The sequence below is a fragment of the Ceratotherium simum genome, chromosome 4 (assembly GCF_057802395.1).
Source record: "Ceratotherium simum simum isolate JZ-2026a chromosome 4, ASM5780239v1, whole genome shotgun sequence".
Lineage (NCBI taxonomy): Eukaryota > Metazoa > Chordata > Mammalia > Perissodactyla > Rhinocerotidae > Ceratotherium > Ceratotherium simum.
Window position 1 is genome coordinate 45950877 of NC_141903.1, and position 21866 is coordinate 45972742.

Below are 21866 nucleotides of genomic sequence, written 5' to 3' on the forward strand. Positions count from 1 at the left end.
TTCTCATCCTGTTGTAAAATTGCCTTTGTTCTCTTAAATCCCTCATAGCATTTGCTATTTTGATTATTCTGTTTCTTCTTAAATGTTATTCCTCATTTGGTGTATTAGTTGCTTAATGCTGCTGTAACATATTACCACAAACTCAGTGGCTTAAAACAACACAGATTTATTATGTTACAGTTCTGGAGGTCAGAAGTCCAAAATGGGACTCCTTCTGGAGTGTTTCAGAAAGAATCTATTTTCTTGACTCTTCCAGCTTCTAGAAGCTGCCCTTATTCCCTAGCTTGTGGCCCCCTTCCATCCTCAAAACTATCAGTGCAGCATCTTAAAATCTCTCTTTGAATCTGACATTTCTGCCTTTCTCTTCCTCTTATAAGTGCCCTTGATGACATTGGACCCAGGACCAGCTATCTCAAGATCAGCTGATTAGCAATCTTAATTCCCCTTTGTCATATAAACTAACATATTCACAGGTTCTCAGGATTAGGACCCTGACATCATTGATGGGCCATTATTCTGCCCACCACACCTGACTTCTTTAAAATAAATAGCTTTTCAGTAATTCTGGTGACCTCTCTTTTCTTACTCTTTGTCTTCACTTGGTCCATTAGTTATAATCAGTAAGCTAAATTTTCCATATATTTAAATTTGTCTTATTCAACCTTTTTCCATAAAAATACTCTTGATCAAGGCATAGAACGTAGCTAAGGCTACTATTTACCAATTAGAGCTGAAGGTAAAACAATGATAATTCAGACATTTCATAACTTACCAGATTTGCTGTATACTCTTATACTCTATGGGAAAAAAATTCCCAAGAAGATTCTAGGGATTACATTTGCCCACCTCCCCACAAATAAATTGTATATAAGAGAAAAATAAGTGCATGCTAATTGGTTGGTCTGAAGAAGTTAACACATTAGTTTTTCTTAGTTATGTAAAATAATGTAGTAAGTAAGATCTCTTCCAGTGGTAATGGTTCATACTAAATTAGAAAACCTGATTTAACTGAAAAAGTCTATGACATAGGAGGGCAAGGCATCCAGAATGGCAAAGTAAGGACCTTGGTAGGCCCTCTCCCTAGCAGAACAAGAAGTTAACTGATGAAATTTATTTAGAAAAAAACCCACAAAATGATAATTTAAAGCCCTGAAATTCTCCTAAGAACATACAGCAAATAGAGAGATATTAATTCAAGAAAATCTACTAAATCTTCATAAGAACAGCAAGAATCAAACAGCATTTGAGCCACAACCTGTTCCCTTTCCTTCACCACCCATCTCTGTATTTCAGAAGTTCTGCCTAGGGGCTCTACTCCATGCAGATGCAGCTAGGAAGATGGGGGCTAACCTCTTTCCCCAGCTACCACTCTGGGGCTATGGTTTCACCTTAGGAGGGCCAGGCTCCTGGTGTTTCTTATCCCTTTCTCCCACCCCCAGACCATTTGCAGAAGCTCTAATCCAGGTGGGAGCACTTGGGAGAACTGCTCTCCCTTCCCTATCCAGCCCCCAACCATAGACAGAAGCTCTACTCCAGGTGCAACAGGCCATGAACAGTGGTTATCCGAATGCCCAACTCCAGCTTGCTCATAGAGCAGAGGTTCCACTCAGGGAAGGTATACTGAGAATACCAGGACCTGCCAATCTCCTTCCCCCAGTACCTGCAGGTAGAGTAGAGGCATCACTCCAGGAAAGTGAGTCTCTGCCCCCCAGCATCCCTGCATTGCCCAAGGGAAAGTCAGGTCAGAGGACTAAGAGCTCCTCAGCCCTGCCTGAGGGAATGACTTTATTTGGAACAGAGATTGGAGAATTCCATGCCTAATCTCTACTGTCAAACACAGTAGAGATTTTGGTGGAAAGCAATTAAGAGGAGGCTAGTAGCTCCATGATTCAAGCAAAACAGCAAAGCAGTCAGAAATTTAATAGAGAGAAGTAGGGAAATAGTCCAGAAGAGCTCTCCTAGGATCACAGTCAACTCTGAGGTTTGAGAAGGCTGTACGTGTGCGCTAGGCTACACCCACTCTGGAGCAATCTGAGCAGGATATGTGACAGACTTGAAAGCATTCCTCAAGCCACACACAGACCTGTCAACACAGGACAGAAGCCTCACTAGCACAAAGAGCTTAAACACAACTTCTGATCAAACACTGAATAATTTAAGCCAATCTGACCCAGGGGTGACTCCTGGAGAGCTGGGTTGAAGAATAATAGCACAGTCCTCCCAGGCAGTTTGAAATTATGTGCATGTCCAAGGCTGTGCCCTCTCAAGAGAGTTCAGAGAGGGAACCTCCAAGCTACTAGTCCCTGGCTGAACATGGGGCAAAAAACCCCATAAACTCCTTGAACTGTTATAGCAACCTCCAAGCCATATACACATGCAAGAATAAAGGATAAAAATCAAATGGCTAAGGGACCTTAAGCACAACATTTGACCAATAAGTGCCTTGTGCGATCTACAGAAGACACACTTTAGAATCAAAAATACAGATAGACTGAAGATTAAAAAATGAAAGAAGATATATCAAGCAAATGACAACCAGCTGGAATGGCTAAACTGTTATCAGATAAAATAGACTTTAAATAAAAAATGTTCCTGGAGATAGAGACATTTCATGATAAAAGGATTAATTTCAGAGTTATAGTGGTTATAAAAATATATATGCCCTAACAACAAAGCCCCAATTATGTGAGGCAAAATTTATGGAATTGAAGGGAGAAACACACAATTTATCAATAGTAATGGAGAATTCAATACCCCACTTTCAATAATGGATACAATATACAGCAAGTAGGCAGAAGATCAACAAGGAAATAGAACAATAAACAACGCTATAAACTAAATTAGATCTCACAGACATCTAAAGAATATTACATCCAACAACAGCAAGATATATATTCTTCTCAAATGCACACAGACCATTCTCCAAGATAGATGGATATGCTAGACCATAAAACAAGGCTCAATAAGTTTAAAAGGATTGAAATCATACCAAAGGATGTGCTCCAACCACAATGGAATTAAATGAAATCAATAACAGAAGGAAATTTGGGAAATTAGTAAATATGTAGAAATTAAGCAACAGACTCCTGAATAACCAATTGTGCAAGGAAGAATCATAGAGAAACTAGAAAATAGCTTGAGATGAATGAAAACAAACACAAAATATATAAAACTTGTGAGATTCATGTGAAGCAGTCCACAAGCGGAGATCTATAGCTGTAAAGAGCTATATTAAAAAGAAAGATCTCAAGTCCATAACCTAACCTTCCACTTTAAGAAACAAAAGAAGAACAACAAACTGAAATCAAAGCAAGCCTAAGGAAGATAATAATAAAGACTAGAGTGGAAATAAGTGAAATTGAGCTTAGAAAGCAATAGAGAATGTCAGCAAAACCAACAGTTGGTTGTTTGAAAAGATCAATAAAATTGACAATCCTTTAATTAGACTGAACAAGAAAAAGAAGGAAGATTCAAATTATTAACCATAAATGAAAGAAGGGACATCGCTACTGACCTATAAAAATTATTATAAAGTAATACTATGAAAAACTGTATGCCAATAAATTAGATAACTTAGACAAAAAGGACAAATTCCTATGGGCCGGCCCGGTGGTGCAAGCAGTTAAGTGCGCACGCTCTGCTTCGGTGGCCCTGGGGTTCACATGTTCGGATCCCGGGTGCGCACCAACGCACTACTTGTCAAGCCATGCTGTGGCGGCATCCCATGTAAAGTGGAGGAAGATGGACATGGATGTTAGCTCAGGGCTAATCTTCCTCAGTAAAAAAAAAAAAAAAAAAAGAAGAGGAGGCTTGGTATCAGATGTTAGCTCAGGGCTGATCTTCCTCACAGAAAAAAAAAGACAAATTCCTAGAAAATACAGACTACCAAAACTGACTCTAGAAGAAATTGAAATCTGAATGGATTATAACAATGCATTATAACAATGTGATATAACAAGTAAAGAGACTGAATTAGGAATTTAAAAATTTTCCACAAAGAAAGAAAATTTTAGGCCTAGATGACTTCAGTGGTAAATTCTACCAAACATTCAAAGAAGAATTAATGCCAATCTTTCATAAACTCTTCCCAAAAATAGAGGAGGTAGAAATCCCTCCCAACTCATTCTCTAAGGACAGTATAAACCTGATACCAAAATGAGACAAAGAAAATACAAGAAAAGAAGATTACAGATTAATATCTCTTATGAATATAGATGCAAATATCTGCAAGAAAATATCAGCACACCAAATCCAGCCACATTTAAAGAGAATCATACATCATTATCAATTGAGATCTATCCCAGGAATGCACAGTTGGTTCAGCATCTGAAAATTAAGTAATGTAATATATCATATAAGTAGAATAAAGGACAAAAGTCATATGATCATCTCAATAGATGAGGAAAAATCATTTGAAAAAAAATCCAACACCTTTTCATGATAAAAAATGGTCAACAAATTAGGGGGGCTGGTCCGGTGGCACAGCAGTTAAGTGCTCGCACTCTGCTTCGGTAGCCTGGGGTTCACAGGTTCAGATCCCAGGTGCGCACGAACTCACGGTTTTGTCAAGCCACACTGTGGCAGCATCCCATATAAAGTAGAGGAAGAAGGGCATAGATGTTAGCCCAGGGCCAATCTTCCTTGGCAAAAAGCGGAAGATTGGCATCGGATATTAGCTCAGGGGCTGATCTTCCTCAAAAAAAAAAAAAAAATGATCAACACATTAGGAATAGAAGGCAACATCCTCAACCTGAGAAAGGACATTTATGAAAAACTACAGCTAACATCATACTTACAGGCAAAAGAATGAATGTTTCCCCTAAGATCAAGAACAAAACAGACATTCACTCTCACGATTTCTATTCGGCATTGTACTGGAGGTTCAAGCCAGGGCAATTAGGCAAGAAAAGGAAATAAAAAGTATTGGAAAGGAAAAAATAAAACTATCTTTTTGCAGATGACATGCTTTTAGTGGATAAGGGATCAACTAAAGTGAATAACGTATCTGCTAAAGTGGAGAAGGTACCCTCTAAAAAACTGTTTGATCCAATAAACGAGTTCAGCAAGGTTGCTGTCATAAAATATCAATATATAAAAATGAATTGTATTTCCATACACTAGCAGTGAACATTCTGAAAATAAAACTAAGAAAAGAATTCCTTTTACAATAGGATAAAAAAGAATAAAATGCTTAGGAATAAGTTTAATGAAAGAAGCAAAAGACTTTTACACTTAAAATTACAAAACCTTATTGAAAGAAATTAAAGAAGAGGTAAATAAATGGAGAGACAGTCCATGTTTTTCGATCGAAAAACTTAATATTAAGATGGCAGTACTTCCCAAACTCATCTATAGATGCAACACAATCCTTATCAAAATCCCAACTTGCTTTTTTTCCAGAAATTGATGATCTGATCCTAAGGTTCATGTGGAAATTCATATTCAAACCATGTATCAGATAGAGGACATATATAAAGAACTCTTTCAACTCAGTTAGAAAAAGACAAATAATTAAAAACTGGACAAAGTAATTGAGTAGATATTTCTCCAAAGAAGATATATAAAAAGCCAATAAGCACATGAAAATGTGCTCAGCATCATTAGTGGTTAAGGAAATGCAAAGCAAAACTACAGTGTGATACCACTTCACACCCTTACAATAAAAAAGATAATAATGAGTGTTGGCAAGGATGTGGAGAAATCGGAATCCTCACACATTGCTAGTGAAAATGTAAAATATTATAGCTGCTTTGGAAAACAATTTAGCAGTAGCTTAATAAGTTAAGCATAGAGTTACTATATGACTCAGCAGTTTCACTTCTAGGCACATACCCAAGTGAGAAGAAAACGTGTCCACACAAGACTAGTACCCGAGTGTTCTAGCAGGTTTATTCATAATAGCCAAAAAATGGAAACAATTCGAATGTCCATCAGCTGATGAATGGATAAATAAAATGTGGTCTATCCATACAGTGGAGTATTATTCAGCAATTAGAAGGAATGAAGTACTGCTGTATGCTACAACGTGGGTAAACCTTGAAAACATTACGCTAAGTGAAAAAAGCCAGTCACAAAAGATCATATGCTTTATGATTCCACTTATATGAAACATCCAGAACAGGCAAATCTATAGAGACAGATGAGTTATTATTAGTTATAGATCTATTACTCAGAGATTAGTTATTGCCTAGGGCTTGGAGGGAGTTAGGGAGAGTGAGTGCTAACAGAATGGAATTAGTTTTGGGGGGATGCAAATGTGTTAAAATGAGGCTGTAGTGATGGTTGTAGAATCATGTAAATATACTAAAAACCATTGAATTTTACACTTATTTAGGTGGGCGAATTGTATTACCATACAATTATTATATTTCAATAAACTTGTTTATAAATATAAAATGAAATTGAGTACATTTGATATATACCATGCTTTCAAAATCTGCAAAGGGAAAAGCAAACATTAATTTTCCATTACAACTTATTTTATCATTTTGATAATGCCTGTTCTTTTAAAAGGTTGAAATAGGTAGCAATTTATTGTGTTCAGTCATAAATTTTCCTAATTTCAACCAGTATGTTAATTAATAGAAGTTCAGTGTAAAACATAAATGTATTTATTCTATACCAAAAAAAAAAAAATTCTGCAGAATAGGCCAAATACGTATAGTTCCTTGGCACTGATGCAAAGAAAATATTGTAAGAATATTTTTTGAAACAAAGTTTCTTGTTTTATATGTTCTAAGTTCTCTGTAGCATAATTGTTACAGGGACTCCATTTATGTATGACTTGTACATATTGGAATTGACAGAATCTCTAGGGCAATGTTCTTAGAATTCAGTGATATCTGAGATCACACTTAGCACTACTTACCAAATTATTCATTATATTCTGCTTAGAGGAAGATTTCCAGTAAATGTTGTAAATGTTGGTTGACAAATATGAGGTTCTGTGGTTTGGCAGTCAGAAATCTATCAGATGGTTTTGATCTTAGATCAAACTTAGATCTAGTTTTCTTTTTTAAAAAACCTGTGTTCAGCTTCCTCAAGTTATCAAATACTTTCCAGTCCTTCTCTTTCTTTAGCCTCTATGGCACACTTGAAATCCCCTTCTTTTTGACAGTGTTCCTTTGTCTCCATTCGTCATACTCTTCCCCTTATCTCCCTGATCCTTCCTTCCCAGTCTCCTGTACTAGCTTTTCTTCCCTTGGCTGTCCCTGAGATGGTGGTGGTTCTCAGAGTTCCCTCTTTGAATTCAACTCTTTTCATTTGTGTGTCTTCTTTGGAAATTTCATCTATTGCTAGAACTTCCAATGCAGTCCACAGAGTTGGTGATAAATCACAAATGTAGGTCTTTACCCATTACCTCTTCACTGGGTTTCAATATTTAGCTGTGTAGTTGGAATTTCTGCCTGTTTCTCTCAAACATCCTCTTTTCCACTAGGTGTCCCAGGCAAAGGTCTAACTTAGAACTGCTGCAGCCATTTTGCTCCCATCAGAGGAGGCAGCCTAAGGAGGAAGTCAAAGCACAGAGGAGGGCAGAGTTGAGCGTATCTCACAGAAACTGAGCACGAGACATTGGCTTAAACCAGTCCTGAAGTCCATGCCCCTTCTGGACTTCCAGATATGCAAGCTATTAAATTTCTCGTTTATGTCAGTTTGAATCAATTTTTCTGATATTTGCAGACCAGAGCCTCCAAACTGATAAATAAACTTTTAAAAAAAAGTTCAAAGGGAGGTAGATGGAGGCACATTAGGTATGCAGAGCATGAATGAAATCAATTCCCATTGTTAAGACGTTGCCTTTTCCCATGAATAGACTTGTCACCATTAGGCACACTTATACTTAGGCAATATATACTTTATATTTGTGAAGAAATTACTTCCAAATCTGATTATGACATATGATCTTGAAGAACTAATATTACAAAAGAGCTAAATGCGTACATCCTTCTTAATATAATGTTAATGCTAAATTTAAATTTAAATTGATGGATAAATATTGGGCATGACTACATTGAAGTACAGGGTGTTTTGCTCAGTAAAAAAGGAAAAAAAAACACCAAACTTTTTAATTTTTAAAATCTGGTGGGGAGTCTATCCCAAAAATAAATGACAAACATTCCTATTTTTCATATAGAATTCTTAAATACTTTACTGAGAGCCTTTTACGTATAATTATTTTGAAGCTTAACCTTTTAAGGTTCCTATTTAATTCTAAGGAGTATAGTGAAACATGGAGTTTTTGTACAATAAAATATTTATTACAAAACCCACAAATTTAATATCATTCCATGTTTCTATGTTCCAGATTTTTTTCCGTACAAAAGAAAAATGTCAAACATCTTTCAATTTTTTACTCTTTTTGTTGTCAGGAAGGGTATTTGGAAGTAGAGCACAAAGAAGTTCTTTATTGTGAAAGGAAATGCCTGGAAATAAGAGTTAATGCTTAAATGAACAACTGAAGGTTTCTAATTTTTAAGAATTTGGATCAATCCTGGGCTCCATAAGTGCCTTGATTGTCGGTATAACTTTAGATGTAAGAGGATCAGAAGCAGGTTTTGGTCCTTTTTGTACTGCTTGCTGCTGTACTTTTTACTATTCTCTTTTTTTGTCTTCCTTATCCCAGAAGTGATTGATCAATTTATTTGATGATTAAAGTATAGCTGTTCTAGTTTCCTTTCCCTTCTGAATTCACTTTCAGTTGTATTACAATGCGCTGCACTAAGATAGCAACATAAAATGCAAGAGATCCTAATTTTGCACACATGGTTTCATTTTGTTGGATTAAGTCTGATGATAACTCTTTCACCACATTATACATTTACTCCTCATGTAGTCAATTCATGTTAGAATTCTGATCTCTCTTGGGGTATTGGTAGGTTTTGATTTGTACGACTGTGCCTTCAGTGGCTAACTGTTAAGCCTCAAATGAAGATATTATTTCAGAGAATGTCTGAATCTGGTAACTTTTTTTATAAGAACATTCCAAGAAGACATACAGGCATATAGTTATTTTACAATACAGCTTGTAGGCAAGAGTGACTTGTCAGAATAAACGGGAGAAAAAAAGAATGAATAGACCAATAGAGGAATTCAAGAAAGGCATTGCTAAACATTTTTTTTTTTTTTAAGATTTTATTTATTCAGTTTTTTCCCCCCAAAGCCCCAGTAGATAGTTGTATGTCATAGGTTCACATCCTTCTAGTTGCTGTACGTGGGACTCGGCCTCACGTTGGATGGAGAAGTGGTGCCTCGGGGCGCTCCCGGGATCCGAACCCGGGCCGCCAGCATCAGAGCGCACACACTTAACCGCTAAGCCACGGAGCCGGCCCGCTAAACATTTTTTTAATTGAGGGGTTTAAATTTTTTTCCTTGTATTTACAATAAGAATGTAATTTTTTCCCTGTGTTTTTTTATTGATGCAACCAAAAAAAAAATATTATGCAACTGAAAAAAAAACCTAAAAAGAACCTAGAAGCTCAGGTTTACTTTTCAGTAATCATCTATGTTTATGGCTTTTATAATTGTTCCCTGTATTCACTGGTCTTTGCCAGCTCTGTTCCTTAAAATGGACAGCCAGGCATTCATGGCTGGATTTCCCTCACAATGGCTCATTTCCTCTTAAATGTATTAGCAAGTAGCTCCCAGTGTACCTAACTGTAGCTTTGTTTGACTTTCCACCTCTCTCTGCTTATTGAACTAGAAGAAAAGCACGGTAAAGCTTATGGAAATGGTCAGGTTTTCTGCGTTAGGGAAAGTTTAAAAGAAAGCAAACCTTTCATTAATGAAAGGGAATAGACTAGTCCCAGCGTTGAGTAAGCTGAGTAGGGAAGTGCAGGGAGGTACAACAGGAAAACTGGATGCTTCCCAAAGCCTCCCGACTGTGCCCTTCGCCACGTTTCTGTATTATTTTAGATTTAAAGTTAACTCCCAGAATGTCAAATATACCCATATTCAGATGTAAGTACAAAAACATATCCTGAAGCCAAATAGAAAAAAAGTATTTGCCACCCTCCATTGGTTCAAATAGTTAGTGTGAAAATTAGCTATAAATTTTTAAATGTAGTTATTCCATATTTTAAAATGTAATCCGTGTATGTGTTTTTTTAAAGGCTTTAGTAGGATAATTCCCTAATTGATGTAGAATGGAAACTAAAACATTCACATCTTTACTTATTTCCAATTTAAATTGCATTTGGAAAAAAAAAAGATACAGAGTTTTGCTTTCGTTGGCCTTGTTTTACTGCCATGGGAGTTCACTTTCATCTCAGTTCCCATAGATATGTGTGAGAAATTCCTTAGGGCCTGAAACAGGAGTATCTTTAAGGTTACATGATCTGACCTAATCGACCATGAGTGCTCTCACATTCTTCAAAAAAAATCCCTTTTAAAAGCTATTTAATGAAGCCTTTCTCAGTCATCTTCTCCCTCTTCCCTTGATTAGACCTCGATGAGTGCAGCATCATTCCTGGGATATGTGAAACTGGCGAGTGTTCCAACACCGTGGGAAGCTATTTTTGCGTTTGTCCACGTGGATATGTAACCTCAACAGATGGCTCTCGGTGCATCGGTAAGCCTTGTGTTTTTGAAGGAACAATACACTGCTTCTTTATAATAACAGCACAGCCCAAATAGGTATGAAGATGGCAGCGATTATAAAACCATTGGGAAAATGGCTGAAAGAGTTGTTTAAAATAAATGGTACCACCATTGAGGAATTGATAGACCAGGTGCTCTTTGCAAAGACTTCGGTTCAGCAGCCATCTGGGATTGTTTTACGTTGTCAAAGTCATTTTTGAAATGAAGAAAGACTTCCTCAAGACATTGCTCTTGCCCAGCATTAGAGACACAAAGGCATGAGGAAGATTTTTAAAAATCTGCTTTGGGAGACAGAATGTAGTAATTAAAGATTCTTTTGATACTATGAATCATAAATGTAGTCAATGTCTTATTTACTTAGCACTTCTGTATTCTAGTGAAAATAGTTATTACAAAAAAGAAATTGACATCTTTAATTTTGTGTTTTAAGCATATTCAAATTAAAACCAAATATATTTGTATGCTCTCCTTTGTTTGTTTCGAAAGATAAAACAGTGCTTTTCAGTCATATGTAGGTCATCTGTTATTGAGCAAGTCTTAGACTTGCACTGAAGGGGCACTGAAGATTCATGTAGGGCAGGAATTAGGGAAATTAAACCAGCACCTGGAGTTGCTTGGTTCATTAGAGGATGGCTGTTTGGGCAGTGACAGTCTCCCATCCCCACCAGGACTATGTGTCAGCAACTAACTGCCAGGGCCTCTGTAGGTCCTAATGATGGTGCCCAAGTGAACTGAGTTGATGAGATAGAAATACAGAGAGTCACGGATGTAAACTAGAAGTCCTAGGCCACCAGCAAAAGTGCCGTGGCCTGAATTCATTTGATAAAATGTACTAATATGCTAGCTATGGCCATCCAACAATGAACACAAAAGATGTAGATCCTGCCTTCAGAAGACTATATTGTCATCATAAATAATAGTACGAAAGTGGCAATAGCAGTGAAAGAAGAAACAGTTGTAGTGGTAGTGAAATTAACAGCTACCATTTCTGAAACAAATACCATGTATAAGGTAGGTGCTGGACATCTACATTACCTCATTGTCTCATAGCTGTGGGGCCTTGGGCCAGCTATTGACCTTTGTATACTCCAGTTTCTTCTAGTAAATGTTCAGTATAATATTCCTTATTATTATTATTATTATTATTATTATTATTATTATTATTATTATTAGGAGGAAGAGGAGGAGAAGGAGGAGATGTCTGCCCTGGACCCATATATTATGTTATGTAATCCTTATAATATACCCTGTGTGATAGGTATAATTATTCAGATTTGCAGTTGAAGGAATTGAGGTTTAGAGAAGTTAAGTGACTTACACAATGTACAGGACTAATAAATGGAGCCAGAATTTGAGTCTAGGCATCTTTGACTCCTGCATCTTTGTTACTATGACACTACACTGCCTCCTTATCTACTTTCAGGTGGCAGAGACCCTGTGACTAGATATCAAGGTCTCTAACATGAGTGGTTTCCCCACCACTGTGCTTCCAGTCTGCTTTGAGAAGTAGAATGTCCATTTAGAGCCTCCCTTTCCTGTCTTAGAATGATGAGATTTGAATGACAATTGTTTGTTCTTTATGAATGAATCAGAGTTTCTATCTTACATTAGGTAAAACATTTTTAGTGAAATATTAAGTCTATGAAACTGAGCAAATTAACTACTTTTAGGGTCGATGTTGCCAGTTGGCTCACTGCATAGTAAGTCTGATTCATTTAGCATAATTTAACAGCTTTGAGAATTGAAAAATAGTAGAACCACTCGTGCTTGGCTTAATTTTCTTAAACTGTGTAGAAAAATAATGTGCATACACACACACACATGCACACACACACACTAATCAGCTTGAAACAGGCCTGGACTCAACTCTGTAGGAGAAATGTCAATTTGGGAGTCATCATTGAACATCATTGGCTGGATGCCATATAGTCTAGCTTCAGGAAACTTATATTCTAGAATATGGCTAGAAGAAATGTGGCTGGAGAAGTAAGCAAGGTTACTACCGTGAAGTTCTGGAAATAACAAATAAGATGTATGTGTTTTATTTAGTAGGCAATGTGGAGTACAGACAAGCATCACTTAAGGACCGGGAGATGTTCTGAGAAACACATCGTTAGGCAATTTCGTTGTTGTGTGAACATCATAGAGTGACTTAGACAAACCTAGATGGTATAGCCTAGTACACACGTAGGCTACATGGGACTAATCGTGTGGAACCACCGTTGTATATGTGGTCCGTTGTTGACAGAAACGTCATTGTTTGGCACGTGACTGTAACTGAAGGCCTTTGAGAATGAATTGGAATGGGAGTGGGGAGGGATGAGAAGAGAGACAAACTAGTTAGAAGGCAGGATTTGCCGTAACAAATGTTAGGGTTTTATATCATATTTCTAAATTTCTTTCTGATTTCTTAAGTTTCTAAATCTTTCTTTAAACAAAACTTGTGTTCTCTTTTCTCATTGAAAAGGAGGCATATTCTTCATCATATTCAGATAGTGAAGATTGATTCCTAATGATTTACTGAAGTTGTTTTTTTTTAATGTCAGATATTTGGTTTACCATGAAATCACGATAAACTCTTTATCTCTTGCCTCTGTAGATAAAGTCCTAAGTCTTTACCTGACCTTTAGAACCTGACCCAGCCTGTATTCAGGACTCATGTCTAACCACTTGCCACCTCCCACTCACATTGCTTTCATTACCGTACCTGAGCACACTGCCGTGCCTTTCCCACAAAATCCCCTCTGCCTGAGCATCTTGATTTCCCCCTTCTATGCTCATTAAAACCCACCTCATTCTTTAAGTCTCAAATCAGATAGCACTTGTCTTTATAGCCATCCCTACTTAACTCACATTTTCTTCTTAGGCAAATTAACCATTTCCTCCCATAATATTTTTCATTTTCTTCATTTCTGGGCTTATCACATTGTCAGAGGTACTTGTGCTTTGCTTGCTGGCCAGACTGTGAGCTCCGTTAAGTCCTGCCTTATGCAGCTTCACGTCCCCTGTGCCTTATGTAGTACCTTGCATAGAAGTTTGGGCTCAGTAAATCTTTTCTGAATGAATAGACAAACCGACAAATGAATGAATGAGAAGATATTGAATGTAAGAATTTCATGTTGGTTAATAACTGCTTTGCATCATTTGACATCCTGCTGGACATGATGTGGTGGCACTGAGTTATGGTCCTGGATACTCAGAAGGCGAGAGCCTGCTTGAGCTCCAGAAAGCTGAGCCATAGTGACTCGTGTGCTAAGCAGGAGTTCCTATTCATTTCAGTATCAACATCCTGACCCAGGAACAGAAGAAAGCCCCTAAGGAGGGAAGAATGACTTCCTCAAATTACAAAATCAATGTTAAAATTAAGTAAGCAACTTAAAAATTTTTTGAATAACTATGTTACATTCGGAATAAGTATGTGTTTTCCATATATGAGAAAAAAATAAATCTAATATTTTAATGTGTAAGAGATCTTTGACTTTGATTTTTAAAAATCTGAGTCTGTGTTTTCTTAGATTGAATTTATTTATGATTGAATTATATATGTCATGGATATTTCCATGCTATCTTTTTTGTAACCACATATATGCTAACAATAATGAGTTGGACAAACTCAAAACCTTTTCTTGAGTATGAAACTGCATGTTATCTGCAGTTTTATTCTAAGAGTGACGTATGCTGATTGCTGCCCTAATTCCCTTTTCTAGTTAATGAAAATATCCTGAATCTATACCACATGATAAAGCATCAATAAACTGCCTTTTTCTTTTGTGTGTAGGAAAATAGTTTCATATGGCAGGAGAGTTTAGCTGGGCATTTTAATTATAAAATAGGATAGTTTTCCCATTTCATTTTACACTAAATATGAAAGTCAAATTCCGAATATAATTTTATCTAGTGTATTTTATCAAGTTTTTTAAATATCCAGGGAAGAGCTGTCTTTTTTAACAAAGACTACAGACATACATCAGTTCTAAAAAGAGTTGAAACTTACCTAATAATCTTTTTCTTAGAAGCATTTTTAATAGTGCAACTTAATGAATCTTATGTCGTTTTGGAATATAGTGTCATTGTAATATGCATAGCATTATTAATTCCTAATTCCCAGGGTGTAATACAGGCAAGAAAAGTGAGCCAGCAATGAGTAAATCATGAGTTGACAAGCAGCAGCAAGCACATTCTGTATGCAAGATAATGTGCCTGCTGGTCTTGTGCCCCCAGAGCTAGGAGGGATCCTGAGCAGGGAGACTTGAAAGTGCCAGGCAGCAGCAAGTGAAGTTCAGAAAATGAGAGTAAGCATTTAGAAATCCTTCCAGTAATATGACTTTGCCACAATATCCCAGTGCATTTCTTTAAGCTTTGCAAAAGTTTCAGTGCGCAATATTGCCATGGAATATTCTTGAGAAAACAAAACCTGAAAACATAATGTGAAAAATAATAATATTTTTATTATTTATATTTTATATAACAAGAGAATGCTTGAGGCAGTGGGTAATTAATTGCTAAATAATTTTTTAGGCAATAGATGCTATAAGTCAAAAAGAAACTCCTAATTATTAGAGTTAAAATTCTCAAGGAAATGAGCACTGAAGTAGACCTTGAAAAATGGGTAGGAGCTACACAAAGGGAGTAAGGGTGTACCGAGCAAGGAGAAAGGTGTGAGCAAGACTACAAATGCTGAAGGTGTTCACTTGGGCTCAGGAGGTGGTGAGAAGAGCTTGTCTGGGAAAGAGAGCTGCGTAAGAAAGGAGTTGGAGATAAAACAAGAAAGATGGGTTGAGATTAAGATTCTGTTGCCAGGGTTCTTGACTGCCATGCTAAGGAGTTTCAGATCGATCCTGAGGGCAGTGAGAGCCCATCAAGATTTTTGAGCAGGACAGAGACAAAAATCAATGGGAGAAAAAGCTGTTTAAAAGAAATGAGGAAAATCTTCATAGAATGATCTGGAGTGATGGTCAGGATGTGTTGTTGTTATGCAGCAATCTATGTGATGGTGGATGTTGATTACATGTGTATGTGTGCATTCGCGACAAAACACTTGAAGGATAACCCAAAACTCCTAAAAATGTTTAACTGAAGGGGTAAGGGGAGACAGCGATGAAACAGTGTACTGAGTAGTGTTTAGTTTTAATTTCAGAATCATATCCAAGGGGACTGGTGGAAGAGTAGAAAGAATGTCCTAGAAAGAGGTTAGACCGTGAGGAAGAAACACGTCACTATTTTAAAGGAAGAAGTAAGCCTAGGAGCCACGGTGGTTCTCTTTCTTTTGTTGTTCCCAGTTCTGGCTAGTCTTGTAAATGGAAACACAAAAGCAACATGAAAGTATTTTAGGAATAGCAAGAATCTGCAGAATTAATCGGGGGATCCCACATTGACACCATCCAAGAGGTGGGTGCAGGCTGCCAGTTTCAGGGGTTGAGGCCTGAGACAATGGCTGCTGTTTACCGACTGTCTACTATCACTGGTATTCTGACCTGAGCTAACCTCATCGGTGTTTTCTGGCTGAACTCTTCATTTTTAATCATCAAAGCTCATTCAACAGGAGACATATTTATTTCAAGGTACAACCCCCAACTTTTACCAAGTTTTCATCACATTGTATAATTAACCATTAGTTCTCTTAAATCAAGTTTAGACTAAATGTCAAGCCGTGAAACAAACTCTGATAAGAGTGCCATTATTTAGTTTCAAGATACATTTATATTTTAATCAGAGAAGATGAATTGCTTCCTCTTTCTCACTGTGGCTTTAAATAAGATTTCGTGTAAACCTTGTTCTGGGAATATAGTGAGGGTGATAGGAGATTATTAGAGGAATATACTTGTTTTTGTTACTTAGGACATCTCAGTCCTACATTTAAACATATACCACACTTTAGAAGGATTTGTTCTAATAGTGTAATAAATATGCTTCATCTGACTTTGTCCCTAATAATTCCCTATTTCAAGGGATGGTGTGCCTCAGCAGCTCTTAGTTAGTTCTATAGGGTGTCCCTTTTTTATTCCAGATGTTCTTCCATGGGACACATTTTCAACACAGTGCTTTCTGAGGACCATGCAGTGTCACATATGCAAAGGAAAGAACCTAACTCCTAGCCACTGTTTTGCTTTTGAAATGTATTTTGGGGGTGACCTTACTCCTGAGACATCACACTACCCTGGTCTGTATCTCATCCTGGTATGTTTTTGACTCAAAGGATTGGAAGTAGATTGCTTGCCTCCCCAGTGTTATTAGAAGAGACTAATTGTGGAATTTATGATAAAAGTTATGATTTACTCTGCAATTGTCTCTTTCTGCCCCTCCACTCTCTCACCAATGACATGGTTTCCTCCAATTTTATTATAGGACAGACCAGAGGTTTCCAAAGTGTAGAACAGTACTTATATTTATTGAATTTGAAGACCCCTCTTTAACATCAAAAATGTTTTCAAATCCACACATGATGACAATTCAGTATCTTTGAGAAAATACATAATATAAAAGCTACTGGGCATTAATTTTAATTGAGTTTGTATTTTATTAGTCACATGGAATCTCCATAAATGGGAATCATAGTAGTGCCTGCATGTGAGGCATTTTGCACTTGCATTGCAATGTTCAATGTAAATACAGATTTGTGGACTGCTCACAATATCATTACAGAGTCCCAAAGTCTGGGACTGGTGTAGATTCCTGATGGATTACTGATGAGCACTTACTCATTTTTGTACATATTGCTTATTTCCAATGTGATGTTGCATTTGACCATGAGTTGTTTAAAGTGTAAGTAGTTTCTCTCATTTGCAAATCTTCCATGTGGACTTGAAAAAGATGTGTTTTCTCCAGTTATTGGATAGATATATCTATTAGATCAAACTTGTTAACTATACTGTTCAAATTTTCCCTGTACCTACTGAATTTTGTCTATTGTATCTATCAATTACTGAAAGAGTTGTATAAATATCCCACTATGATGGTAAATTCTCAGTTTCTCCATGTTGTTCTTTATGTTTTCATTTATATATTTTGATGCTATGTTATAAAATGATGAATGTTTAAAAGTATTATATATATTTTCCTGGTGAATTGGACCTTTCTTTCAATGTGTATTGATTCTCTAAAGTTTTTTTCTCTTCTTCTTGGTCTATTTCTAAACATTTTCTCTTGGTCCATTTTAGCTTATATTATTTTGCATCACATTTTGTGGGTGGTAGAGGAAGGTTTAAATATATGCCTGTTGTATATTTTTCCTCTCAATCTTCCTGCTTCCTTATGTTTTAAATGTGTCTTTTTTAAATAGCCTAAATGTAAATTTTTTTTGCAGTCTGAAAATCTTTGTCTTTTAAGTTGAGACCTAAATTCATTTATATTTATTATAGTAACTGATTTATTTGTTTTTATTTCTATTATCTTCTTTGTGCTTTCTATTTATCTTGCTTCTTGTTACTTTTTTCATCTTTCTTGCTTGCTTTTGGATTTATTCAGGTTTCCCTCCTTCACCACATGCCATTCTTTTTCCTCTATTGTTTAAAAGTTACATACTTTATTTCTTTGGTTTTAGTGGTTATCCTAGCTGTTTTAAGATGTATATGTAACTTAAAATCTAAAATTAATCTATATTTTTACCTACATCTAAACAATAAAAGAATGTTAGAATGGCTACACTTTGACCTCCCAGCTTTAAAAAATTCTAGCCAATTGCCACTCTCTACTTGCAACAAATTAATCATTATTATTACTGTTTGATATTTTAGTGCTTGTTTAGATTTACCCATGTGTCTAACAATACTTTTCCTCCTCGTTCCTTCATGCGTTTCAAACCTTCCATTTGGAATAGTTTTCCTTTTGCCTAAAGCACCTCTTCTAAAATTTCCTTTAGCAAGAACCTTTTGGTAGAAAATTCTGTTTTTGTTTTCCTGAAAGTGACCTCAATTTTCCCTCTGGAAAGATGGTTTCTTAGGGTACAGAATTTTAGGTTGACAGTTATTTTATCACAGTGTCCAGAAGACACTATTTCCTAGCATCCACTGGTGTTATTAAGAAGTCAGTTATTGGTTTAAGTATCATTCCTTAGCAGATAATCTTTTCCTTCTAGCAGTTTTTAAGATCTTCACTTTTTCTTTGTTATTCTGCAGTTTCACAGTGATGTGGCGAGCTGTGTATTTCTTTTCATTTTTCCCACTTTGGATTTATTGTACTTTCTAGATCTGAAATTGTCATGCAACAGTGTTAGAAAGTTCTAAGCTAGTATCTGTTGAATAGCCTCTCCCCCAATCTGCTTATTACCTCTTTCCAGTACCCTTATTAGATGTATTAACACCTTTTCACACTCATCTCCATGTTGCTTAATCTCTTTTTAACATTCTCCATCTCTTTGACTCTCTGAACTGCCATGAAGGTAATTTATTCAGCTGTATCTTCCAGCTCAGTAATTCTCTCTTCATATATGTGCAATACACTGTTTAATGTAGTCACTAGCATTTTATTTCAATTATGGTTGTTTTCATTTATGGAAGTTGGATTGAATTCTTTTAAGTCTATTCTTTCATTGTTTATGGGCTCTTTTTCTCTGTTCCCATTTTTAGATTTTTAATTGCCTTAAACATATTAAATATAATTTAGTTGTTAACTAATATTTAATGAATTATCATCATTAGAAATAATGAATGATTTTCAGAATTGATCTGACCATTCTAATATATGAAATATGCTATTTAGGTAGCTTTTGTTCATTGAGCCATTTTTTATGTTATTTATTTACTTATTTATTCAGTTATTTATTTATTTTGCTATTAGCTACTCCTTTTTCTTGGAACTTTATTTATGGAAATTCTTTGAGACCTATGTCAATTTTAAGTCCTCAATTGTATTGGCTTTGGCGGTTGCTTGGAATATCCCAACTTGAGGACGTCTTTATATTAAGTTCTTCCTTTGAAGTTCTTCAGACCGGAAACCTAATGTGAACTGAGACATCGGAGCTGTCTGTATGAGGAAGAGCTTGTGGTTTCAGATTCTTAGGAAAGATCTTTTCTTTCCTCCACTCAGCACCGAGATAGAGATAGTCAACTCTCTTAGCTCCCCTCCTCTACTTTAGCTACATATAAGGATATAGCTCGTTGGGGCCCCTACTTTATGAGGGAGTTTCCTATTACATTTTGTATTGGAGGAGAGAATCTGGGCTTCTTATCTCATATGCTCTGGGCCCTGTGAAGCTATCAGAGTTGAAATTCAGAGTCTCCAGAGTTTTGCAGAAGTCCTAAAGCTGAAACCTGGCTGTGTACTTACCTCCTAAGATTGCTGTTTTCACTTCATTTTGAGACCTTGTTTTTTCCTTTCTTTCATGCCAGCTGGGTGATATATTATTTAAAATAGTTTTTCATATTTTATCCAGGATGTTTCATTTGGGAGGGACATTCTGGGTAGCTAATTCACCATTCTGCTGGAAACAGACATATATGGTTTTATTTAATTCTCCCACCAACCCTGTTCCATGAGGAAGAAGAGTTACATATAGTTGCAGAATCAAACAGTTAATAATATCTTAATGTTAACCTAGGAATCCTGACTCAGGGCCATGATTTTTTTCTCAAATCTTTTAGTACAGCCTCCTCCTTATAGAAGCCTTGAGGAGATAAATACATTCAGCCTACCTTGTAGCACTGAGTATGTTTCGTAACAGTGATTGCTGTTAAGCCTTTAAGACTTTCTTATCTTAATTTACGTCCTCTTCTTGAGGAATGTAACAATCGAGCAAATCTAGGAATATGATACTTTGAGTTCCTGGAATGAATATTCTAAAAATTATTTTCCTGGATCATTCTTGGGAATAGAAACCTACCTGTCAAATTATTCACAGTGACAAACTGTCCAAACTCAACTTGTGAAGTTTATGAAATGTATGCAGTGTGTTTAAGTATGCATGCATGCATCCAATTTAGTACGTTGCTTTTGGAAATACTGAATTTCTTTTGAGAAATGGAAGGAGGTGTGTTGATTCTAACGTGGCTTATCTTAAAGCCAATTCGTTTATTTAACAATAGCTTAGAAGCAACCTGAGGTATACTAGGGACCATTAGAGAAAATAATATACTTATTTTAAACTCTATATATCTAGTGCAAAAAATTTAGGCTTTACCTGTTAATGGAGTTATTTGTAATTAATAGTTTCATCTGCATTATGGATATGCAGCTCCTGATTGTTGAGGTACATCTTTCTTCTTGTGATCATAGACAAAACTTCTTGAAAGCATCTTGAGAAAAGTTGAATAATATATAGTGAACTAGACTCACAATTTTTTTCATTGGTCACAATAAAGGCAATTTGAGTTTTAAACCCACAGAGTTTACAGATGATATTAAATTTTATCCCTATTGAATTTTGCATTTTATGTAGTCTTTTGATGATACCTTTTAACCTTTATCTGCCATTCTGATCCATTCTCTCCCCTGCCGCCAGAGGACCTTTATTATAGTCATATTTGGTCGTGTCACAGCTCTGCCTCCCATCCTGCGGGATAATGCACAAACTCCTTACCATAGCAGTCCTGCCAAACCTGGTGGTTACTTCAAGTCCTCACCTTACTTTACTTCTCATCACCATTTGACATAATTCTTTGCCTCTAGTTCTTGAAAATGTCTTATCCAGCCTCATGGTTTATGATACCATATATATATACCGATAACTCCCAGGGATCTGTCTTCAGCCTGGATTCCAGGCTCATATATTCACCATCCCAAATGTAACACATTTTAAAGAGGAGCCTCATATTGTGTCCTCTAATCCTGCCTCTCCCCTTGTCCTCCCTGTCTCACTGTCTAAGTCAAAACTGAGGAAATTTCCAAGACGCTCTTTCCCTTATACCCCACACCCAAGCATGTTCCTATTGATTGTACCTTCAAAATATATCTGCTATCTGACTACTCTCGTCATTTTCACTGCTACCACCCTCATCCAAGCCACCATCATCTCTCACCTGGAGGTCTTTAGTGTCGTCTTCTCTGGTCTTCCTGCACTCACTACAGTCAGCAGCTAAAGAGATCTTTTAGAAAATGTAAACCATTGTCTTTCCTCTAATTGAAACCATTCAGTGACTCTTCTAACACTCCACATAAGATCCAAAAGTCCTTTCCTAATGGTCTACAGGGCTGTACATGATCTTGCCTTGGACATCTCTCTGAGCTCATAGTCTTCTACTCTCCCTTTTGCATGCTCTTCTCTGGGCACACTGGCCCCTTGTTTTTCACACATCAAGAACATCCCTTTCTCTTTGAACTGTTCTTCTCTCAGATAA

General features: G+C 36.4%; 1 protein-coding gene across 1 annotated transcript in view; it reads left to right on the plus strand.

The window, feature by feature from the left end:
- FBN2 (fibrillin 2) overlaps positions 1-21866 on the plus strand; it is a 235238-nt gene that overhangs the window by 101569 nt on the left and 111803 nt on the right. The window contains exon 8 of the mRNA XM_004420246.3: positions 10442-10567. Coding sequence (XP_004420303.1) covers positions 10442-10567 — 126 coding nt within the window. The remainder of the gene's footprint in view (positions 1-10441; positions 10568-21866) is intronic.